General features: G+C 43.5%; 1 protein-coding gene across 14 annotated transcripts in view; it reads left to right on the top strand.

The window, feature by feature from the left end:
• The window catches only part of DEPDC5 (DEP domain containing 5, GATOR1 subcomplex subunit), a 126,325-nt gene that overhangs the window by 62,934 nt on the left and 38,896 nt on the right, over positions 1–24,495 (top strand). For 9 of the 14 annotated variants that reach the window (XM_053206735.1, XM_015081465.3, XM_053206737.1 and 6 more), the window contains 7 exons: positions 6,212–6,277; positions 10,136–10,319; positions 11,162–11,322; positions 15,281–15,398; positions 15,863–16,030; positions 16,709–16,928; positions 18,269–18,402. In XM_053206735.1, the coding sequence (XP_053062710.1) occupies positions 6,212–6,277; positions 10,136–10,319; positions 11,162–11,322; positions 15,281–15,398; positions 15,863–16,030; positions 16,709–16,928; positions 18,269–18,402 (1,051 nt within the window). The remainder of the gene's footprint in view (positions 1–6,211; positions 6,278–10,135; positions 10,320–11,161; positions 11,323–15,280; positions 15,399–15,862; positions 16,031–16,708; positions 16,929–18,268; positions 18,403–24,495) is intronic. The other 5 variants (XM_053206738.1, XM_053206740.1, XM_053206736.1 and 2 more) reach the window with 1 other exon arrangement.

Genomic DNA, 24,495 nt, shown 5'->3' with positions numbered 1-24,495 from the left:
CTTTCCCCTCTCACTTTATTATTGTAGGGGTTTCCTAAATGTATCAGGCATGCTCTGAATCTGAGGTGCTTTTTCCTGCTCTCCCCTCTGCTCTGCCCTTACACTGGAGAGCTTTATGGCTAAGGTCCACATGCCTGAGTTTGCCCAGGACAGCCTGGTTTGAATTCATTGTCCTGTGTAATTATTAATAGTGTCCCCTTTCACTCTCAAAGGTGTCCTGGATTGAATGATAAATGATATGGCCATCCTACGCACAGCTTGTTCTGTTCCTTCCTTTAGGTCTTACCCAAATTGCCACTCTCTACCTTGGCACTCCCGTCCATCTTCCCTGCCTGCTACTTCTACATAATGCCACCTGTCATACTAGGTCTTTTAATTTTGTGGTTTTTATTGTAAGCTCCAACAAGGCAAGGATTTGTGTTTCGCTCATGACTATATCATCAGAACTTAGAACAGTTCCTGGCACATATCAGGTAGTTGAATGAATACTAAAAGTTTTCTGAGGTTAGCTTTCCCTCCACTGAAGAGTGCTTTTCTTCCCTGTCTTATAACCTTGTTGAACAATTAACTGGATTCCTTTTCTCAAAGGCTTGGACAGTCTTTTTTCTGCCTTGATTGTTTTTGAAGTGACTTTCCTTTCAATCCATCCTCAGTCTTCATGGAATATGGTTTGCTTTCTTCAAACTCACTAATACTCTCACTCATTCCAGGAATGTTTATTGAACTGTAGGCACTGTGCTAAGGTCTGAGGAGAAACAAAATGATTAAGACACCAGTTCTCCTCACCTTGGGGAGCTCTGGCTCTCCATTCACTTGGGATTCTATTTGAAGTAGTTTTGTGCAGGGTAACAATGATGAAAGGGAAGCCCTCTCACGGGGAGCTGGTTCCAGTGATACCATGCGGTTTGAACATGTGACCTCTGCTGCCTTATGATACATCGGGGAGTGTCCCAGCCCCGCCCATCATGGTCTTTGGAGTTTAGCCTTCAGCCTTTGTTGCTGCTCAGGTTTATCATCTGTATAATGGGCATAAAGATCTTCACCTGCCTACTTGCTTCACAGGGTTGTTATAAGGAGCAAAAGTAGATTGGGCTCCTTAACGCAAAATTGTCACACTAGGTTCTTGTTTGGGGACAAAGTGAGGTCTAAATAAATAATTAGTTACCTTTTCATTTGTTAAAAAATTGAAAAGAAATGAGAGAACCTCATCTGTGACCCCACCTTCACCTCCTGGGCCTGACAGTTTGTACCATCTGCAGGCACTCAAGCGTGACTCAGATTTTCTCTTGCATTTGGACATGATTCATATGTGAGTCACGATTCACAGGAGTGGTGTCTCTGTGGGTTTCCCTCCTGGCCTGTAGACTTTCATTTCGAGCATTGTTGGCTAGAGCCTTGTACCTGTACTCTTGTTTTTCACCATGTTGCCCAGCAGGGACCAGGTGGTCAATGGAACTGGGGAGATAGCGTGTGTGGGTTGTGTGTGTGTGTGTGTGTGTGTGTGTGTGTGTGTGTGTGTGTGTAATTTTAGTTAATATAGAGTGCAATATTGGTTTCAGGAGTAGGATTCAGTGACTCATCACTTACATACAACACCCAGTGCTCATCACAAGTGCCCTCCCTAGTATCTATCACCTGTCTCCCACCCCCCTCCCTCCTGGGGAGATAGTTTTTATCCCTCTGTTTCTTTAAGTGGGCACCCATTTATAAGACTTCTCAGCCACTGTCATTCCCTTCATTGGGGAATAAGTGCTCTAGATAGTTTTGGAAAAGAAAATAACTAGATGCCATGCTTTCTTTCCCTGTGATATTAGGACTCAGAATCTGCAGCTTGGTATTTGTGTTGAGTATTAGGTACATGTAGCAGCCTGAGAGCTGAAGTAAAAGTAAAACAGCACGCTGAGACTGGAGGAAGGGGCCTCAGAGTCATTCACTCAGGCTTGGGATTTTTTTTTTTTTAACATTTATTTATTTTTGAGACAGAGAGAGACAAAGCATGAACGGGGGAGCATCAGAGAGAGGGAGACACAGATTCTGAAGCAGGCTCTAGGCCCTGAGCTGTCAGCACAGAGCCCGACACGGGGCTCAAACTCACGGACTGTGAGATCATGACCTGAGCTGAAGTCGGACGCCCAACCGACTGAGCCACCCAAGCGCCGCACAGGCTTGGGATTTTTGTGGGAAAGTGCCATCTCTGTAGTCCAGAGAGGAGAAATGACTAGTCCCACACACAAGCTTCTAGATGTCACCCAGGGTCAGTCCCAAAGGTCCCACATGGATTACCCATTTTGGCCTGAGGTTAGCAAGCGAAGAACACGTTCCGACTTCTTGACTCTGAACAGATGTCAAAAGGCCAAGCTAAGATGGTGACTTTCAGCATTGGCTCCCCAAGGTGAATGTCTGGCTTTGAATGTTGAGAGTGAGGTCTCATTCACAAATATTAGGTTAGAGCAGAACTGACTGACCGTGAGGTCTCATGTTGGTCATCTCAAGTTGTGGGACTTGTCATATGCCCACAGCCAGCACGTTTGACTGAAAATAAGTCTCATAGGCAGAGCTGGTGGAAGAGGCAGTATGTTAGATTGAACTGCAAGGAAACTGTATAAAGAGCCTCATGAAAGAGCCTAAAATATTTCTTTAAATATTTTTCATTGTTTTTAAAAAGTAAAGTGTGTGTGTGTGTGTGTGTGTGTGTGTGTGTGTGTGTGTGTGTGTAGCATAAAAGACTGGCGGCCTTATATGTGCTTTTGTCTGTTAGAGATGGTGCAGTTCTTGTCTAGGATCCTATTGGTTGCCTCTTTGAGCTCAAGGAATTGCCCACAAAATTATAAGTTGAACTGTTTTTTTATTAGTCTAAGAATTTCAGTTCTTACAGACCAAGTCTGGATTCAGTTTTCTAGAAAGAAAGGAAGGAAGGAAGGAAGGAAGGAAGGAAGGAAGGAAGGAAGGAAGGAAGGAAGGAAGGAAGGAAGGAAGAAAAAGAAAAGAAAGAAAAGATTCTCTAATGACCAAATTTAGCATCTCAACTTGTGAGGTAATGTATTTAATAATTTCCTATTGCTCAGAATGCTTTGAGAATTCTGATTTTGTAATTGCCTTCATACCAGTTCTCAGGCTAAACAAGAAAATCCACTTCGTTGCTTCTTAATAGTTCGCTTTGTGTTTGCATGAAAATGGATGTTGTCAGCCAGGATAGCTTTTTCAGAAAATTTAGCTCCAAATGGCTTTTGACTGTTGACAAAGAAGAGATAACATTTTCAATAGCTGAAAACTGGTGCCCCAGATGGAGAGTCAGGAAATAAGACGTCTGTAGAGTTGAGCAGAGTCTAAATGCTGGTTTCACCTACTTACTGTGTGATCTTCAGTAAGTTACTTCCCTTCTCTGAGCTTTAGTTCATCTGTAGAAGGGGAATAGTACCTTCTTCATATCTGCCTCATAGTAGGGGTTTGAATAAAATGAAACACTATGCTTATTTGACTTAATAAACCAGTTGTATCTTATTATGATGAATGGTAATAAAAAAAAAAATCTACTGAAGGCAGTTCCAAAAAAGAAGTTCTAAAATTGTTTGGCCATGTGATATCTCTTTTTAAATTCTTAAAAATTTATTAATTTTAAAATTTACATACAGTAAAATTCACTGTTTTTAGTGTACAGTTCTGTGAGTTTTGACAAATGCATGCAGTCATATAACCACCAACACATCAAGATACAGAACATTTCCATTTCACCCCACATTCTTTTGGGTGGCCCCTTTGTACTCAGCCGCACCCCTGTCCCCTGGCAACCGATGATCTGTTCTCTCCCTTTAGTTTTGTCTTGTCCCAGCATGTCACGCACATGGAATCATACAGTATGTAGCTTTTTGAGTCTGGTTTCTTTTATTCAGCATATAATTCATTTGAGATTCATCCAAGTTGTTGAATGTTCATTACTTTTTATTGTTGAGTTGCATTCCATCATATGAATATATTAGTTTGTTTATCCCTTCATTTGCAAAATATTTGGACAGTTTCCAGGTTTGGGGAACTATGAATAAAGCTACCATAAACATTTACATAACAGTTTTTTTTTATTTCTCTTGAGTAAGTTCGTAGGCATGGAATTGCTGGGTCAAACGGTAAAATATCTGTTTAACTTTTATTTTTACGTATTTATTAAAAAAATTTTTTTAATGGTTATTTATTTTGAGAGAGAGAGTGTGTGAGCAGGGGAGGGACAGAGAGAGAGGAGACACAGAATCCAAAGCAGGCTTCAGGCTCTGAGCTGTCAGCACAGAGCCCAACGCAGGACTTGACCTCAGGAACCATGAGATCATGACCCGAGCTGAAGTTGGCTGCTTAGCCAACCTTAACCTGATCAAGAATCACGTGCTCTTCTGACTGAGCCAACCAGGCACCCCTAAGTGTTTAACTTTTTTTTTTAACGTTTTTTTTTAACGTTTATTTATTTTTGAGACAGAGCATGAATGTCAGAGAGAGGGAGACACAGAATCTGAAACAGGCTCCAGGCTCCGAGCTGTCAGCACAGAGCCCGATGTGGGGCTTGAACTCACTGATGGCGAGATCATGACCTGAGCCGAAGTCGGCCGCTTAGCCGACTGAGCCACCCAGGCGCCCCTGTTTAACTTTTAAAGAAGCTGCCGTGCTGACAGCTCAGAGCCTGGAACCTGCTTCAGATTCTGTGTCTCCCTCTCTTTCTGCCCCTCCCCTGCTCATGCTCTCTGTCTCTCAAAAATAATAAAAAAAAGTTACTATTTTTTTTAAACTGTTTTCCAAAGCCGTGCACCATTCTGCATTCCTACCATCAATGAATAAGGGTTTCCATTGTTCCACATCTTGTTCACACTTGGCATGACTTGTCATTTTAGCCATTCCAAGAGGTCTGTAGAGGTATCTGTACTTTTAACTTGCCATTTCCCTAATGGTTGAGGAAGTTGAGCATCTTTTCATGTGCTTATTTGGTTTCTGTATGTGTTCAGTGAAATGTTCAAATCTTTTGCCCTATTTCTCATTAAGTTGTGCTCTTGTTCTTGAGTTTTGAGGGCTGTTTATGTAATCTGGCTACAAGTCCTTTGCTAGATAGGTGATTTGCAGATGTTTTCTCTCGTGTTGTGGCTTGTCCTTTCAAAGACTCCATGAGGGACTTATACGTATTTATTCTTGTTATAAAAGATTCAGATGACACAAAAGTATCTAAAATAAAAACTGTAAGTTCTGGTTTACCTCCTGTCACCTCCCCCAGCTTTCTCCTTGGAGGTAGCCACTGTTGACAGGTTGGTGAGGATTTTCCCAATCTTTCTCATAGTACCATAATTTTCTAGTAAGTATATGTGTCTAGAAAGGGACCTTTAAACATTGATATGTACTTTGGGGCACGTGGGTGGCTCGGTCGGTCAAGCATCCCACTTTGGCTCAGGTCATGATCTCGAGGCTCGTGAGTTTGAGCCCTGTGTCAAGCTCTGTGCTGACAGCTCAGAGCCTGGAGCCTGCTTCGGATTCTTTATTCCCCTCTTGCTCTGTCCCTCCCCTGCTCACACTCTGTCTGTCTTTCACTCTCTCTCTCTCTCTAAAATAAATAAACATAAAAAAATAAATATTGATATGTACTTTAAAATTAGTTCTGTTACTTTTCAGGCAATAAGTTGCATTTCAAAGATCTTTCTGTTTTTTCTTTCAGACACTTATAGGGAAAATCATTGTTTTTCTCTTAAAGTGGTGAGTTTTAATATGTCTTAGGTCATATTCCAGAAAGCTATGATTTGGAGAAGGAAATTCCAGATAATGATGACTGATAAGTGAAATAAACTTTAAATAGGTCATTTTGTTTTTGCTAAAGATTTATCCAATTAGTTGAAGTGACTTTGAAATATAGCCATTTTCTTAAAATAAATGGTGGATTGCTTTTTGCTAGTGTGTGTGTGTGTGTGTGCGCGTGTGCATGTAAGCCAATGCTAATGGTCTCATTGGGCAAAGAATGGTATTGATAACCTCAGAGTAATGTTCTGGATCATTCCCAAGTTTTAGATTGCTCATTTTTCTTTGATTGATTCTTTTGTGCTGTTTGAAATATTCACAGAATTTGTACTTGGTTCACATTTTTATTTTTAGCTATGATTTTGGGCTTTTTCAACCATAACTGGCCAGTACTTTCATTTATTTCTTTATTTTATAGAATGAGCCTCATTAAGCTGTTTTCATCTTTCCATAGGTATGAATCCTAGGACCCAAAACAAGGATTCTCTAGAGGACAGTGTTTCTACCTCTCCAGATCCAAGTAAGAGGGAGCAGCTGACTGGGGTGGGGTCAGGGCGGGGGTGGTCAGAGCATGAGGAAGCAAGGGGGAGCTCTGTGGGAAGTCCACACATCTCTGGGTACCAGAAGGCAATGTGGTAAAGGAAAAATTTTCAGCCTCTCCAGTGGAAAGTGAAGAGGGGAGTGGCCAAATAACCTCTTCTGGAATGTGATTCGGCAGCACGTGGGAAGGGTAATGGAATTCCCATGAGGTCCTTACACCAATTCAGAACTGGCCTTAGCCCTTAAAGGCCTTGTGATGGCTCTGGGGAACAAAGGAATAAGAGGGACTAGAACTGTTTACATACTTGTAGTTGAAATTGTTTGACTGGGTTGCATTTTTTAAAAAATCATCTTTATCTGTTGAAATATCTGCAGGAAGAGCACATCTAAATATCTATAATAGCAGAATGCAAAAAAAAAAAAAAAATCCTACCACCTGGTAGACTTTATTTTACTTAGCTGTGACCAGTAGATATACATCACTGAATCTTTCTTCCCACTTATAATTAACTAAATAATCCTTTTACTACTTCTTCTGACTCCTCATATTAGTCATTTTTTTCTTTTTCTATTATTTAAAAAAATTTTTAATGTTTATTTTTGAGAGACACAGACCAAGCATGAGTGGGGGAGGGGCAGAGAGAGAGAGGAGACACAGAATCTGAAGCAGGCTCCAGGCTCTGAGCTGTCAGCACAGAGCCCGACGCAAGGGCTTGAACTCATGAACCACAAGATCAAGGTCTGAGCCCAAGTTGGATACTTAACTGACTGAGCCACCTAGGCACCCCTCTTTTTTTTTTTTTTTTTTGAGAGAGAGAGAGAGAGAGAGAGAGAGCGTGCGCACTCATGCATTGGAAGGGGAGAGAGAGGGAGAAAGAGAATCTTAAGCAGGCTCCACATCCAGTGTGGAGCCTGATGCGGGGCTCGATCTCACAACTATGAGATCATGACCTGAGCTGAAATCAGGAGTCGGATGCTTAACCAACTGAGTCACCCAAGAGCCCTTAGTCATTTTTTTTAATGTTTTATTTTGAGAGAGAGTGAGCATGAATGCGCACATGTGTGCACACGTCGGGGAAGGGCAGAAAGAGAGGGAGGGAGAATCCCAAGCAGGCTCCACACTGCCAGCACAGAGCCCAATGTGGGGGGTCAAACCCAGGAACCTCAAGATCATGACCTGAGCTGAAACCAAGAGTTGGATGCTTAACCCACTGAGCAACCACGTGTCCCCCCGCTAGTCATTTTTAGTGACTTAGCACATGTATCAAACACATTACATCCCAGTTTGAAAAATCATTTATTATTGGGGGTCATTTTGGGTGGTTTCTAGTTTTTTAGCAATACTATTGAATACAGGTATAGTACATGGTGCAGTGGGTATATCTTTTCTTTCAGTTCACACCCTGGAATATATTTCCCCCAAAGTATGGTTGGCAGGATGATTATTTTCCAGAATGCTGCCAACCATGAATAGATGAGCCTATTTTTTCTGTACAACCCTAGCACTGGATTTTGGAATCCATGTTTATCGTTGTTAATTCAACGGTTCTGTTGTGGGCCCTCTTCAGAGTCCTTCTCTATAGGGCGTAAAGATATTGGAGTTAGAAAAGAGGCCACATTGTTTGCCCAAGGAAAAAACATCATTAAACTAAGAATCAGGAACTTTTCTCACCATGGGATTTTGGACCAGACATTTGAATGTTTGTATCTTGGTGTGTGCCCAGCAGAAAACATTTCTGAAGGATGTTTGTGATCCAGAGGGTCAGGAAGCTAATGAGAGCCAGAACGATCTAAGACAGCATATTCCACTGTCTTCTGCTTCTGGCTTCCTACTGTAGTTTTGATTGGGTGTCTTCCTTCTGCTCCTGGTTCTAACTGGGAACTAGGAACAAGCTTACTCCTTCATCTGCCATATTGGGAAGTTGGGGTGATCAATTAGGTTCTTTTGGATTGTGATTTTTTAATTCTTGAAGTGTTAATGAGTTATCAAGGCCTGTGTATAGTCAAACTCACAGAATCAGAGAGTAGAATGGTGGTTGCCAGGGGCTTGAGGGGAGGTGGAAGTGAGGAGTTGCTAATCAGTGGATATAACATTCCAGTTATGCATGATGAATAAATTCTAGAGATCTGCCGCACAACGCTGTGCCCAAGTTAGCATTCCTGTGTTGTACTCTTAAAATTTTGCCAAGAGTAGCTCTCATGTTAAGTGTGCTTACCACACTAAAATAGAATTCAAACAAACAAATAAACAAATAAAATACCCTAGACCTGTGTAGATCAGGGAGTTAGTTTTGTTGCAATTTCCTAAGGCAGTGGTGCTACATGGGGCGTGTTTCCCACTATGCGTCGGGTCCTCTTCTTGTCCTTTAACTCTAGGTTCAGTGGGACTCTGTCGTATTGGGTAGTGTGTGTGTGTCACTATGTGGTGGAAAGATCCCTAAGCAGAGAGGCTTCTGATTGAGTAACTTCTGGGAGGTTCGGCTTGGCCAGGTGTTTAAAGGGGTCAGTGATGTCGCAGTACCTGCTCTGAGGAGGCCATGTGTCAGCTGATGAGATAGGGTGAATGAGACAGAGGTGAATCACAAAGTAAGCTGCATTAGCACTGTGCAAAAGATAAGGTGCTATTTATTGATTTATTTACTTACTGTTAGAGAGGGAGCGCGCACATGTTCATGCGAGTGTGAGCTGCAGAGGGTCAGAGAGAGATGGAGACAGAGAATCCCAAGCAGGTTACACACTCAGCGCGGAGCCCAACGTGGGGCTCAGTCTCACAACCGTGAGATCATGACTTGAGCCGAAATCCAGAGTCGGATGCGTAACCAACTGAGCCATCCTGGCACCCCAAAGATAAGGTGTTTAAGGTGTCCCTTGCTTGATACTCAGAGGCAAAGTCATGGAGTGTGTTTGCTTCAGATTGCTCCCTTGTATAAAGATTTGAAAAATAATATTTGCTTAAATTACTTAAAGAGATAACTTCCCTATTACCTTAAGTCAGTGATTCTCAACTGCGGATGATTTTGCTCCCTGGGGGGACATGTGGCAACATCTGCAGACGTTTTTGGTTTTTACAACCAGGAGATGCCACTGGCATCTAGTAAGTAGAGTCCAGGGATGCTGTTCAAATCCTAAAATACAAAGGACAGCCCCCCAAGACAAAGAATTTTCCAGTCTAAAATGTCAGTAGTGCCAAGGTGGAGAAACCCTGCTTTAACCAAAGAGCAGACAATTCAGGACAGATCCATGTGATTGGGCCCACTCTGCTGATTGCAGCTTTCATTTCTAGATTGTTGAAGTCTGTCTCTTGACGTTATGGCCTTGTAACTTTCCCAGACACCCTTCTTTGATTTCTCCTCCTACCCTTTTGGATCTGTGACCTATTTTTGCAATTCTGAAAGTATTCCTGAATTCTGCTACCATGTGCTGATTGCTCCAAAACCTGGCTGAGCTCTTCTTTCCCCACCGGCCACTCTGCAGTCCTCCAGAGAGGCTCTGGCTTGAGCCTGTTTTCTGCTCTTGGAATGTTGATTTGCTTCGATGCATAACACTGCCTGTGCTACCCTGCAGTAACCTCACTGGCATTGTGGCTGTTAGCTGAAGATCAGCAAAAAATGAAAAATATCAGCTGTGAATCCCATTTGCATGATGGGATTGGATAAGCACTTGCACTGCATTATCTAACAAACTCTGTTTCTCTCTTCCTCCCTCCCCCACCCCTTTTCTTCTTTTCCATCCCTTTCCTGGCAATTTTGTCACCTTTCACTCCTCTCTCCCACCCCACCCATGTCCCACACCTGCCCTGGTGACCACACGTACCTTTCTCCCCTGTTACACGAGGCAGTTCTGACACTGTCTGCTCCCCCTGTAGTGCCAGGCTTCTGTTGCACAGTTGGAGTGGACTGGAAGTCTCTCACTACTCCGGCGTGTCTCCCCCTCACCACCGACTACTTCCCTGACCGCCAGGGCCTGCAGAACGACTACACGGAGGGCTGTTATGATCTCCTCCCAGAAGCAGACATCGACAGGTCAGTGTCAGAGGAGGGTTTGGGGTATGCATCAAAACACTGCATTTTCAAGCCTGTGTCTTCCTTTTCTGTTTAGAGAATTTTATTGAAGCAAGAATTGTCAATTTTTTTTTAGAGTTCCATTGACATGCCTCCTTTAGCCATTTGTCCTCATTGATCCTTTCTCATATTTTTCTATTGCATTTGTTCTGGACACACTAAATCTCTTTTTAAAATTTTTTTTTAATTAAAAACATTTTTTTTTTAAGTTTTAGAGAGTGCACTAGCTGGAGAGAGGGGCAGAGGGAGAGAAAGATAAATTTTTTTTTAATTAAAAAAAATGTTTATTTATTTTGAGAGAAAGTATGTGCACAAGCAGGGGAGGGGCAGAGAGAGAGGGGGAGAGAGAGAGAGAATCCCAAGCAGGCTCCATGCTGTCAGCATAGAGCCCGACATGGGGCTCGATCTCACGACTGTGGGATCATGACCTGAGCCAAAATCAAGAGTCGGAGGCTTAACTGACTAAACCATCCAGGCGCCTGAGATCACCTACAGCCCTGAGATCATGACCAGAACCAAAATCAAAAGTTGAACGCTCTACTGACCGAGCCACCCGGGCATCCCTGATCTTCTTTTCTAAGATTGGCTATTAGCTTTTATTTGCCTTCTTCTTCTGCCTCTTTTCAACTGATCATTTCTCCCAAAACTGGTTTATAGATTGATAGTTTTATGAACCACCATACAATGGTTATCAGGGCTGGCTTGTGGGGTCAAAGCAAAAACAGAGGATGGGAGTATAGACTCTGAGTGTCACTCTGACCTGGGCCAAGCACACCCATGTGAACAACCGTCTGTTTTCTCAGGAGGGATGAGGAAGGTGTGCAGATGACGGCCCAGCAGGTGTTTGAAGAGTTCATCTGCCAGCGTCTCATGCAGGGCTACCAAATCATAGTGCAGCCCAAGGCACAGAAACCCAACCCTGCTGTCCCACCCCCGCTGAGCAGCAGCCCACTCTATAGCCGAGGTAAGTTTTTCTCTGGGGACTTGTATTTTTTCTTTTCAACTTAATTTGTATGAGTACGTTCTCAAGATGGTAGGGAATAGACAAATTTAGGAGTAATTATTTTTCAACACAAAATTCACAAAATTTTACTTTACATGAGGAATATAGTCTCCACTAGGCCCAGATTTATCTTAAAATTTTCTTTAGTCTACCACTCTCCTTTTAAGGAAGAGGATATGACCCAGTTCAGGAATGTTATAGCCTGGCTTTGGCAATACCCTGGAGTAGCAGGCAGCTGAGCCAGGACTGAACTGTCAAAGTACATAGTGCATATTTTAGACCCAATATACTTTTTTTAATGTTTATTTTTATTTTTGGGAGAGACAGCGATAATGCAAGTGGGTTAGGGGCAGAGAGAGAGGGAGACACAGAATCCGAAGCAGGCTCCAGGCTCTGAGCTGTCAGCACAGAGCCCGACACGGGGCTCGAACTCACAAACTGTGAGATTGTGACCTGAGCCGAAGTTGGACATGCAACCGACTGAGCCACCCAGGCGTCCCTTTAGACCCAATATTTATTTCTAGCACAGTACCTGGCACACAGCAGGTTCTCAGATGTTTCGTAAACCTGAAGTTTATACTTCCCACCCCACCCCCCCCATTCTGGATTCATCTTCTCTTACTTGTTGCTGAAGCTTAGCACATTGAAGCAAGAATGGATCGTCTGTGAGTGGCAGACACTAAGTGACAGAGACTCAGTGATGCCAATTGAGTTACAGCCAGGCTCCGGAGAGCTCTTCTGAAATAAGTCAGGTAGAGAGAATTAAGTATGGGTGCCTAGAACCAGAAAGCAGGGATCATTTCCCAGAACAATCAGTAAGTACCTGTTAGGCTCCTGCTTCCTCCTTGCAGCTAATGAGATTCCCCACTTTCCTAACCTCCCAGCTCAAAACCTCGGATCATCTTTGACTCCATTAGAGTGCCTCTGGCCAGAAAACCAAAGAAGTATGGATCTGTGATAGAGAGCTTGGTGGTCTATCCAGTCCAGGCCTTGTTGCTTATGATGAAGCTTTGGGCTTCCTCTGGATTTTCTTGGGAGCCCATTATGTTATTTATCACTTGTTGTCTTCTTTTTATTTTCTAGACTGTACTGAATAGTAATCTTCTTGAGTTCCAGGACTATGTCAACCTCACGTTTTTATCCTTTACATTGGAGACCACCGTGCCTGGCATACAACAATATGGGTTGATAAATATATTCATTCATTCATTCATTCATTCATTCAGTCAACAGTATTTTTGAAGCCCTTGCTCTGTGGGGCATTTATAGCCCAGTGGGGAAAAATAACATTAATCATACTATGAAATAATATAATTCCTTGTTGTGATAAAGACTGTGAAGGAAAAATCAAAGGGCTATAAGGATATTTAATATTGGTCTTGATCTGGTCTGGAGGGTCAGGGATGGCTTCCGTGAGGAGGTGATGTTTGAGGTGAGACCTAAACTATATGCAAGAGTTACTAGGAAGAGAACCAGGTTGGGAGTGGGTAGAAGTATATGGGAAGAACATGCCAGGCAGAGGGATTAGTATGTGCAAAGGCTCTGTGGCAGGAGGCACTGTGACACTTTCTGGGCAACAAAAAGAAGACTGGTGGGATGGAGCACAGGGAGTAAGCTGGAGATGTGGCCAGACATGTCAGGAGACCCAGGCCTCACAGGGCCATGTGAAGGATTTTGTTCTTTATCCCAGGAATAGTGGAATGAATTAATCTTTATTTAGTGTCAGTGGCCCCATCTAGCCTTCCTACCTGCTTTTCTCTAGAATAGCCCTTAGAGGTTCAAAATTCCTCTGGCATCCACTTCTGCTCTGGTCGATTCATGAGTCTCATGTCATGGCTAGTTGGCCAGTCTACTCACCTGACCATACTCTTTCTGGCTATTTTTTCCTGTGATAAATTTAATCCTTTTATTTCTGTAGTAACAGAAATGGTATCATTGTTGTTTATTAGTTATTGGAAAAGTGACTATCATAAGTGAGATTGCTTCTGATTGAAGATTTGTTGACTACCAGTTATGAGGGGGACCCTGTTCCAGTAGTGAACAGAATAGCCTCAGCCCTGTCCTCAAAGTTTATTGTCTACTGGGCAAAACAAGCATTAGACTAAATAAACCACAAGTATTTATTTGATCACAGATTGTCAAGAGTGCTGTGCAGGATGAAAACAGGAACCAATTAATTTTTTTCTTTCCTTTTTTTAGTTTATTTATTTATTTAATTAATTTATTTAGAGAACAAGTGGGGGCGGGATGGGGTGGTGGTGCAGAGAATCTGAAGCAGGCTCTGTGCTGACAGCAGACAGCCCAACGTGGGGCTCCAGCACATGAACTGCGAGATCATGACCTGAGCTAAAGTCGGACACTTAACCGACTGAGCCACCCAGATGCCCCAAAACAGGAACTAATTTAGAGTGGGGTCTCAGTACTGTGCTAGGTGCTCATGAACATTATCCCATGACTTTGTCTTCCTTACAGCCAGCAGGGGGTTGTTGCAAGAAAGAAGGAATGCAGGGATGGGGGCCCTCAGACACACTCTAGTTGCAGAAAGTGAGACTCAGAGAGGTTTGGTACCCAAGGGCACACTGCTGACAAATGGAAGTGATGGGGTTTAACCTAGGGTCCTCTGAGTCAAAGCCTGTCCTCTTATATGCAGCCTGACTGCCGCCCCTCACTATCACCTGGGAAATTTTGCATTCCTAGTGAAGGTCCTTTCAACCTCTGCCATCCTCTCATCCTGACAACTCCCATGCTGCCTGCCCTGTGTGACTGTCTCTCAGAACTGCATGAGGGCACCCGGTTTCATTTCTAATCACAAGAATCTTGTCTTTGCTCAGTTGTCCATCGAGGCACTATTTTTACTCTCTTAAAAGCTTACAGTTTTCTTGATTCCTCAGAATTTCCCTCTTTCTATGCACAATTCAATTCACCTAGTATGTTTTCAGTACCTGCGGTGGGCATGGCATTTTGTCAGGTGCTACAGAAAATTTAAAGACAAACAAGATTTGGGCCCCGGCCTCATGGAACCTCCACTTTGAAAGGGTGTGAGACACGCACATGTGGAGCCATATCCAGGGTAAAATTCAAACTGCTGATGGGATCTGCTAGCTTACTGGAGCAGTGGCAATTTTGATGGTGACCTTAAGTGATCTGTGGGATCTTGATGGCCCAGAAAGAGAAGGCTGAAAAAGCAACAGGAGCAAATGTTTAGAGAAGAAAATTACAACTGAAGCATGGTTTTGGGTGCCTGGGTGGTTCAGTTGGTTAAGCCTCTGGCTCTTGCTTTCAGCTCAGGTCATGATCTCATGGTTTGTGAGATGGAGCCCCACTTGGGGCTCTGTGCTGACAGCATGGAGCCTGCTTGGGATTCTCTCCCTCTCTCTCTGCCCCTCCCTGGCTTGTGTGTGCTCCCTATCTCTTTCTTTCTAAATAAATAAATAAACTTTTAAAAAAAGACCAAAGCATTGTTATAGTGTGGGAGTCACGGAAACTAAAGGTAGGTTGGCTGCCACACTGGGGACGAGGACCTTAACTGCCAGAGTGGCAGCTTGTGCTTGAGTGGAGTGGAGTTTCATTTCAGTCCCAGAGTTGAGTCTTAGCCCATTAACATCTAATCCAGAGCTTTCCTTCTCCAAGGCTGAGGAATCAGGCTGTTCAGCTTTGAGTGTGTCTTCTGGATGCTGTCAGCACCCCAGGCTCTAATCTGCTGCTGGCTGGTTTAGTAACAGAAAATTTCTGCCAACTTCAGGACTTTTTTTTTTTTTTTTTTTACCAAAAATAAGTCTTTTCCATGAAACTGGCCCTCAAAAGAGTTGCCTCTTTTGTTTCTCCTTTTTCTGACTGTATATGGAAGAGAAGCAATTGCCTGTTAAAGGAATGATCCTCGACTAGATGGAGGAAATGATTTTAACCCCCACTCTGTTAGGCCTTGTGTCCCGAAACCGCCCTGAGGAGGAGGACCAGTACTGGCTGAGTATGGGCAGAACGTTCCACAAAGTGACGCTGAAGGATAAGATGATCACAGTGACACGTTACCTTCCCAAGTGAGTCCTTGGAAATTTAAGGTTTTCACCTACTGTCCTGAATTGTGTCCACATTACTAACTTGTGTTTGTAATGCATGCTGTGCACATAATGACTTATGTGCATGACATAATTCAAGATAGGTTGAGTGGTTGGTTTTCCTTTTCTTGGAATTACTGTTTTGTTCTCTAGGATTATTTTATGGTTATAGCTCACCTTCCTCTAAAAGGGATTATGATTCAGCCTATGATATTTAGCCTGATTCCTAGAAAGCCAATTAAAAATAAAGAATGGGAGGGTAAAAGAATGACAAAGTTTAAGAACTAAGAAATTTCCGTTTCCAGTCCCTTGGGATGAGTTGGTTACTGCACTTGAGGGTTGAAATGCCAAGGATGGTGCTAAGTATATGGAGATGGAAAGGTCCAGAAGAATTGGAGGAGAAGGAATTCTCTTTTGGACTTCTGGGCATGCCCTTTGTTTTTCAGGTACCCTTATGAATCCGCCCAGATCCACTACACCTACAGCCTCTGTCCCTCCCACTCGGACTCAGAGTTCGTCTCCTGTTGGGTGGAATTCTCCCATGAGCGGCTGGAGGAGTACAAGTGGAATTACTTAGATCAGTATATCTGTTCTGCTGGGTCTGAGGACTTCAGGTCAGAGAGTGTGCCTTGGCTTTCCGTCTGGCTGCCTTGGGTGTACCTGAATTTTAACATGTCTGTCCTTTTTTCTGATTACAAGATGATGTTTGTTTTAGAAAACATGGAAGAACAAAAAGCACATCTGCACTGGGTTACAAAACTCAGTGAGAAGGTGGGTGGTGGTGATGGTTGCACAGCAGTGTGAACGTACTTGATGGCATAGAAGTAAGTGTACACTTCAGGATTGTTAACGTGGCACATTTTGCTATGTATGTTTTACCACAGTACAACAACAGAAACTTCAGTGATGAAGTGCTCTTTGATGAAATGTCAGCGTAGATCATGTTCTTAACCTTTTCCTGACTGCCTGTGGTGTCTCATTTTTGATTTTTAATTTTTATGTGTGATTTATGATTGTGATGATAAAAAGCCACAACCCCACCGAGTCTGGCAGCACGAAGCATTCTGACATCTCTGGGATATAAACTAAAAGCACGTTTCATGGCCTACCTCCAAAGCTTGTGTTTTAAATGAAGCCATGAGATGTAGCATCAGACGAACACTTATTCAAGGGGAGCTTGCTCGTCACATACCGACTCTGAGGACAGGGTCAAGATGGGGTGTTCATTAGGCGTGCTTTTATTGTCTGCTTTTGCTCACCACACCCCCTTTTCTCCCTTTGGCCCTCCACAGCTTAATTGAGTCTCTGAAGTTCTGGAGGACCCGCTTCCTGCTGCTGCCAGCCTGTGTCACTGCCACCAAGCGCATCACAGAGGGGGAAGCCCACTGCGACATCTATGGGGACAGGCCCCGGGCGGATGAAGAAGAATGGCAGCTCCTGGATGGTTTTATCCGCTTCGTGGAGGGTTTGAACCGGATCCGCAGGCGGCATCGCTCAGATCGCATGATGCGGGTAGGGCTCTGTGGGCCCCGTGGGGGCTGTGCTTGGTCTCCTCCTATCTCAGGGGCCTCTCTCTGACCGGTTTATTTACTCTACAGTTGCATTTATCTTAACTCTGAAATAGTGAGTTCTCCTCTAGTGCAGGGTGAAGGAGGGAGGGATAGGGTACAGGCAGCCAGTGGGTAGTGTTCTGTGGCACGGGACCACCCTTGCCTACCTGAGGACACACAGCTCCTTCGTGCATTCCCCAGGTGAGACCCTATGTCAAGCCCAGCTGCTTCCTCTGGATTACTGAATAAAAGTCACTCGAGGGTAGTGGCAGCGATACTTGTTTAACTCTCATTACTTTTGGAATTTCCAGCACCTTGGGTGTGTTCAGCCCCACACCACCCAGTGAGGATACTGAGGCTCATGGGGTTATGGGATATGCCCAGCCAGTACAGGGCAGATCTGGGATTCTGTGTGTGTGTGTGTGTGTGTGTGTGTGTGTGTGTGTGTGTGTGTACAGGTCTGTGAATTTTAACAGAGGCATAGATTCATGTAACACTACAACTACAATCAGGATACAGAGTAGTTCTATCACTCCCAAAAAACTCCCTCGTGCCACCCTTTATAGTCACACTTTGCCTCCATCTATAACCCCTGGCAGCCACTGGCCTGTTCTCCATCACTGTACTGTTGCCTTTTCCAAAAGTCATATACACAGAATCATATAATGTGTAACCTTTTGAGAAGCTGCCTTCTTTCACTCAGGATAATGCCTCTGGGATTCACCCAAGTTCATACAATTTGTGGCTTGTATCAGTAATTCATTCCTTTCCACTGTGAGTAGTGATGTTTCATTAGCTGTGTTTTTAACCCCAAGTTCCATGTTCTTCCCCCACACTGGCTACACTTTGTACACAGCATTGCTTATAATTAGAAACATTTCTGAAAGACCTTGCATGGTAGAAAGAACTTTAGTTTTGAAACCAGATGACTAGAGCTTGAACTCTAGCTTCAGTGGGATTTGGGATAGGTTACTTAACTTCTCTGGGACTCAGTTTCTTCTTCCGTGATTTAGGTAGAACATTATTTACTTCCTGGTGGTGCGACAAGGGTGAAGTGATTTGTGGAACCCACCTCAAGGAGGCAGTTTGTTTTGAGTTGACAGGCATTTGAACCTTCAGTTGAAGTGAAAAGCTGTTCTAAGCATTTACTGAATAGCAGGAACCCATGTCACTTGCCTCTGTTAATTGGATTCCCAGAGCCTCAAGCACAACAGATACGGCAGGCACGCTCTGGGCTGTGAGTGGCATCTGCTAAGGGAGCCCACTGAGGCTGATGGTCTTGTCTCCTCTTCTCTGCTTTAGAAAGGGACCGCCATGAAAGGCTTACAGATGACCGGGCCCATTGCCACACACTCCCTTGAGTCTACCGGCCCCCCAGTTGGCAAGAAGGGAACATCAGCTCTGTCTGCCCTGTTGGAGATGGAGGCCAGTCAGAAGTAAGTGCCTGCTCGGGGAGTGACTCATCCCCACCAGCAGGCTCCAAAGGTTTTGTGAGTGGAGGTGAAATATTGTTTCTGCAAGGAGCCTGAAATTAAGAAAAACACACATACATGAGAAAGCTGCGTTAATACCCAGTAAGTGTCAAATAACATGAAATATGCCAGAAATTATAAACTTGCAATCTGGGACTTAATTTGAACTACAGATACATTTGGTTTGGCCCATAAAGTGGGGTTTCTTGGTTTCTTTGGGTTTTTTTTTTTTGTTTTTTTTTTTTATAATACATTTTGTAATTTAGAGCAGTTGTAGGTTCAAAGCAAACTTGAGTGGAAGGAAGAGAGACTTCTTGTATACCCCCTGTCTCCATACCTGCACAATCTCCTCCATTGTCAACATCCCCTACCAGAGTGGGACATTTATTGTAATTGGTAAACCTGCATTGTCACATTATCACCCAGTATTTGTAGTTTACATTACAGATCACTCTTGGTGTTATACATTCTATGGGTTTAGACAAATTTGTAATGACATGTAGCCACCATTACAGAATAGTTTCACTGCCCTCAAGATACAAAATATTTTTAAAATATCTGAGCTGCATTTTTTTAGTTTGAAGATTTCATATACAAATTTGGATTTTATTTGAATTTGTATATGAGAAGTTGTATAGTATATACAACATGATGCATGATTATATTATTCATAAAACAGTGTATTGCAGATACTTTGACACAACACTGTACTATAGATAATAAAATCTAGCCTTTCTAGAAATAGAAGAGCCTCAGTTATAGTACTGGGTCCACATGCACAGCCAGCCATGGGAAGGCTGGCACTTTGGGATGAGCACATGCCCTCTGTTTTACCAGAGAACAGCCACACCCTCTAGTCTTGGACTTGTCTTGCACCCTCAGGCATGTGATCTGGCCAGCTTCTCTAGGCATTTGTGTGGTCCCTTCATAAACAGTATGTGCTCCATTTCCCAGGATATTGGTGGGGCTACATCTTGCCTGGGAGGGCAGTGACAGTGTCCCAGGAGGTGGGATTTGAGTTGGCCTTGAAGGGAAGAAAGCATCTATACAGAGAGGCGAGGGGGAACTTGGGCAAGAGGAGAAAACACCTCTGTGTGCAGGTGGCCCCCACTCTGGGAACCTTCCTGGCCCCCTCACCCTCCCAGCCAACTCAGATTCTGTGCTTCCTGTCACCCCAGACCAATATCCATCAGAACCCTTAGTCGAACTCTACCCAGGTTTACTCACATTCCCCCTGACTTGCTTGTGCTCTGAGGGCAGAGGCTGTGTGTTGTGCTTGGCACATAGTATGTGCACAATAGATAGTCATAGAATGACAGAGGAAGGGATGTTGAAGTTCCTTATACAGATGTTAGGGGAGACTAGACCTTATCTGTCTGGCATGAGGGACCATGTTGGGCCAAGCAGGAACCTGTTACATTAGGCTTTCCGAAAGTAACATGGAGTGAGCTTAAGGCATAGTCTAGGTGCAGTTGGAAAGACAGGTGGGAAGTTGGATGCCATGCTGTCCTTACATGTTCTTATCACAAAAGGGATCCTTTGCAAGTTTTTTATTTTAATGGAAAATTTCAAATAGGTAAAGTAGACTAGTATAATAAATCCCTGTTTCCTTATCATTGCAGCTTCAATGATTATCAACTCATGGCCAATCTTTTTTTTTTTTAATTAAATTTTTAATGTTTTATTTATTTATTTTATTATTTTTTTAAAATTTTTTAACGTTTATTTTGTTATTGAGAGACAGAGAGAAACAGAGCATGAGCAGGGGAGAGGCAGAGAGAGAGGAGGAGACACATAATCTGAAGCAGGCTCCAGGCTCTGAGCTGTCAGCACAGAGCCCGACGCGGGGCTCAAACTCAGACTGCAAGATCATGACCTGAGCCGAAGTCAGATGCTTAACTGACTGAGCCACCCAGGCGCCCCTGTTTTATTTATTTTTAAGAGAGAGAGAGAGAGAGAGACAGCTTGAGTTAGGGAGGGGCAGAGAGAGGGAGACACAGAATCTGAAGCAGGCTCCAGGCGCCAAGCAATCAACACAGAGCCTGATGTGGGGCTCAAATTCATGAACCCATGAGATCATGACCTGAGCTGAAGTTGGATGCTTAACCCACTGAGCCACCCAGGGACCCCAACTCATGGCCTGTCTTATTTCATTTATATCCCACATGTTCTCACCTTCCTTTTTACTCTTTATTAAGCTTCAGGCATCATATCTCTTCATCTATAGTATTTCACTATGTATCACTGAAAGTGAAGTACTCCTTTATACTTTTTTAAGTTTATTTACTTATTCTGAGAGAGAGAGAGAGAGAGTGCACGCATGTGAGCGAGGGAGGGACAGAGAGAGAGAGAGAGAGAGAGAGAGAGAGAGAGAGAGAGACTCCCAAGCAGGCTCTGTGCTGTCAGCACAGAGCTCGATGCAGGGCTTGATCCCACAAACTGTGAGATCGTGACCTGAGTCAAAATCAAGAGTCAGATGCAACCAACTGAACCCCCAGGTGCCCTGAGAAGTACTCCTTTAAAAAAAAAAAAGTCCGGGGCGCCTGGGTGGCGCAGTCAGTTAAGCGTCCGACTTCAGCCAGGTCACGATCTCACGGTCTGTGAGTTCGAGCCCCGCGTCAGGCTCTGGGCTGATGGCTCAGAGCCTGGAGCCTTTTCCGATTCTGTGTCTCCCTCTCTCTCTGCCCCTCCCCCGTTCATGCTCTGTCTCTCTCTGTCCCAAAAATAAATAAACGTTGAAAAAAAAAAAAAAAGTCCTCGGGAGCCTGAGTGGCTCAGTCGGTTAAGCATCTAACTTCGACTGGTTCATCAGTTTGAGTCCCACGTGGGACTCTGTGCCTATAGCACAGAGCCTGCTTGGGATTCTTTCTCTCTGCCCTTCCCCTACTTGTGTTTTCTTTCTCTCTCAAATACATAAACTTAAAAAAAAAAAAAAATTAAAAGTCCTAATACTATAATTTACCTAAAAGGTTACAGTCATTCCTTAGTATCATGAAATATGCCGTTGGTGTGTTTGGCAGAAGTGTTTTCAGAAATGAGCCCCATGTATCGAAAGGCCTGGCAGGTGGGCCCCAAGAGGCAGAGACTCTTTGGCAGCCTCTCACTAGTCAGGCAAGAGGCCACAGAGGCTGGAGAGAGGGTGATAATAAATGGAAAAGAAGGGACACAGGATGACAAGGGAACCTGGAGAGGACCTGGGGGCAGATGAGAGGAGGAGGGCAGGGGTAGGTTGAGCTCATCACTGAGGGCGCTGGGTCCTCTTCAGAAAATACCTTCACCTGACCAAGGGAAGACCCCAGAACTCAGCCCACCAGGTTCTTCCTGTAACTAATCACAGATCTTTCCCACTGGAAAAAAGAACAAGGAACATATGTTGCTGGGAGGGGTGTGAAGCTGGGGGTGGGGGAATCTTATTTTAATTTGTCAGTGAGTCATCCTTTAATACACTTGTCCAAGTAGCCTCTTTCTGCTCAGACTGGAAGAGGAAGGATACTTGAGGTGGTAGTGTCCCCCAGTGTGAAGGGAGAAACTCTCAGCTAATCCCACAAGCAGGAGTCAGGACAGAGAGACCCGAGACTTATTCTCTCTCCAGATGACTGCTCTTGTTTTCTCAATATAGGAGGTATAGTGACTTGCTATGTTTTCTCAATATAGGAGGTAAAGCAGAGGGAGCCAGACCTTTATATAATGTTAGCGCACACAGCGTTTTTTATTTGTATGCTTTGGTTTTGTTTTTGCTGCACTAAGCTGATCCAATTTTGTTTATTATGAAAAACAATGCTATAGCAATATGGAAAAGAATTTTTAAAGACTTCACCTATACTCCTGCCATCTTACTATAAACTGTCTAGTTTTTCTAGTTTTCTTCTGGTCTTTATCTAAAGTCATGTGTGTTTAGTCAAGCTCTTGTAGAAGATAGAGGCCCCAGCAGTCTCAGCCTTCTGCTGATTGTCAGCATGGCTGAGACCAGTCTGGGCAGCTGGTGCTGAAGATAACTCAGTGACAACCAAGTCAGAGCAGAGATCACCAAAAGGCAATTGTCACTGCTTCTATGGAGGCTTGGCTGACAACCCCATCCTGGCAGAAGACAGTAGGCCTCCGTGTTTATTTTCACATATGCATGTATATAGGGTAACTAGTCTTTTGCTGGCAGGTCCCCTCATGAGCCGTTAGATAAGGAGCCTCCAAGGACAAGGGTTTTGGACTCACATTCGAAACCCTGATTCCTAGTCCACAGGTCAGCACATGAAAGGCAGCTCACTAAATGGGGATTGTCATGTGTATCTGAGGGGCCAATGGGGGGTAACCAGGTCTTCCTCTCCCTGCAGCTTTGGGGGAGAGAATGTCACAGTGTGCCTTTGTGGATGAGGCTCAAAGGAAAACACATTTTGATGTGGTAGAGAGAGACAGTGTGGTGCAGGGACATGGGAAAGAATTGAGCAATTGTTCTGCTTTTCCTATATGAATTACACCTCAGAGTAACCAAGTAATTGGTGTAGGGAAGTTTGTCTTTTTTCAATATTGCAGCTAATAGGTACAGAAGGAATGATAGACTATTACCATGTGTGATCTTTAATGAACTTCTGGATCTAACAGAAATCACCAGTGGCCACTAATATCACCAGAGAGAGACTGCCAGATATTACAGGCCTCCAGATAGATATATATAATGCCACTTAAGAAGAGTTCTTGTCCAAAATTGAACCTGAATCTGCTCAAGCCATTAGGTATAACTCCCAGTTCTCAGGAAGTACAAGGCACAGAGGAATATGATAAACAATAAAGGGATAAAAATCAGCACATCCAGACTATGTACATTTACAGGACAAATGAGCTACTTTCTTCAACAAATAAATTGTAAAGATAGAAGTACAATGAAGAGGAACTTATAGCTTAAAAAAGAGTTAAGAGATACAACTCATTGCAACAGGGGGACCTTAATTGAACCCTGTTTTGAACAAACTACAAATAATTTTTGGGAGACAGTTGGGGAAATATTTGATATTGGAAATTTTTTAAAATTTTAAGTGTGTTTGAATTATGGTTATGTTTTTTTTTAAGTTATTTTCTTTTAATGATAGAGTGAATATTGAAGTTCTTACAGGTGAAATATGTTTTGCTTCAAAATAATTGGAGTGTATAGGTAAGGAGTATAGATGAAACATGATTGGCTCTATAATTTTGGGGCTGGGTATGTAGGGATTTATTATCTTTTGTATATGTTTGAAATTTTTCCATAATAAACTAGAAAAAAAAGAGTATAACAGGTTACCATGGAAACTGATTTTTAATCTCTGGTATGAGATTACTTGACAATCTGTAATAAACATGTCAGAATTTTAGAAGTGTCGCAGACTGAGATCTCTGGGAAGCAGGCTGAGATGGAGTTTAACATGCAGGTTGTTTATTAAGGAGAGGCCTTAGGCTCAGCATGTGTGGGAGAGAGGAAGAAGCAGGAGTGGATAGAGGGAGCAGCCAGGTGCAGTGCAGGCCCAGTGACAGCCTTGGGTCCCCTCACTCAAGCTCTAGAGCTAGAACAGCCTTCAGAGATGAGCCCAGTTGGACCAACATGGCCAGATCTATACACCCCCTTGTTGATCACTCATTGTCTGTGGGCAGCTGGGGGCCGGTGGGGGGAGGAGCTTGAACAAGGCTGCTCTGCAGCTGGGGCTGTCCCCAAAGGGGCTGACAGGTGAGTAGTCTGGACAACATGGCCCACTACTGTGCCAGCAAGGCCATAGCAGAGGGATCTGGGCAGTGCCTCACAGCGTACACCACAAGAAGTGTATGTTACAATAGTGATGAAGATTTAAGACTATAATGTGAGTCTCCTGAACTCTACCAAATAAAAATTCAGTGATATGTTGAAGAAATTTGGGGGAGCATTTAAGTTATGACAGCTCATAATTATTTTTAGTATAGGTAAAAGGAAAATAAATGTGGAAATATGCTTTTATGTACTTTTATGTACATCAGAACGGAGATGGGATAAGATGTCATAAGAAAACCATAGTTGTCTTGTGTTATGAGATAGTGTCTGTTAGATATGTGTGATTG

This window comes from Acinonyx jubatus, chromosome D3, assembly GCF_027475565.1.
Source record: "Acinonyx jubatus isolate Ajub_Pintada_27869175 chromosome D3, VMU_Ajub_asm_v1.0, whole genome shotgun sequence".
NCBI classification, from domain to species: domain Eukaryota; kingdom Metazoa; phylum Chordata; class Mammalia; order Carnivora; family Felidae; genus Acinonyx; species Acinonyx jubatus.
Note: the sequence above shows the minus strand (reverse complement) of the source record. Positions and strands in the feature narration are given on the sequence as shown.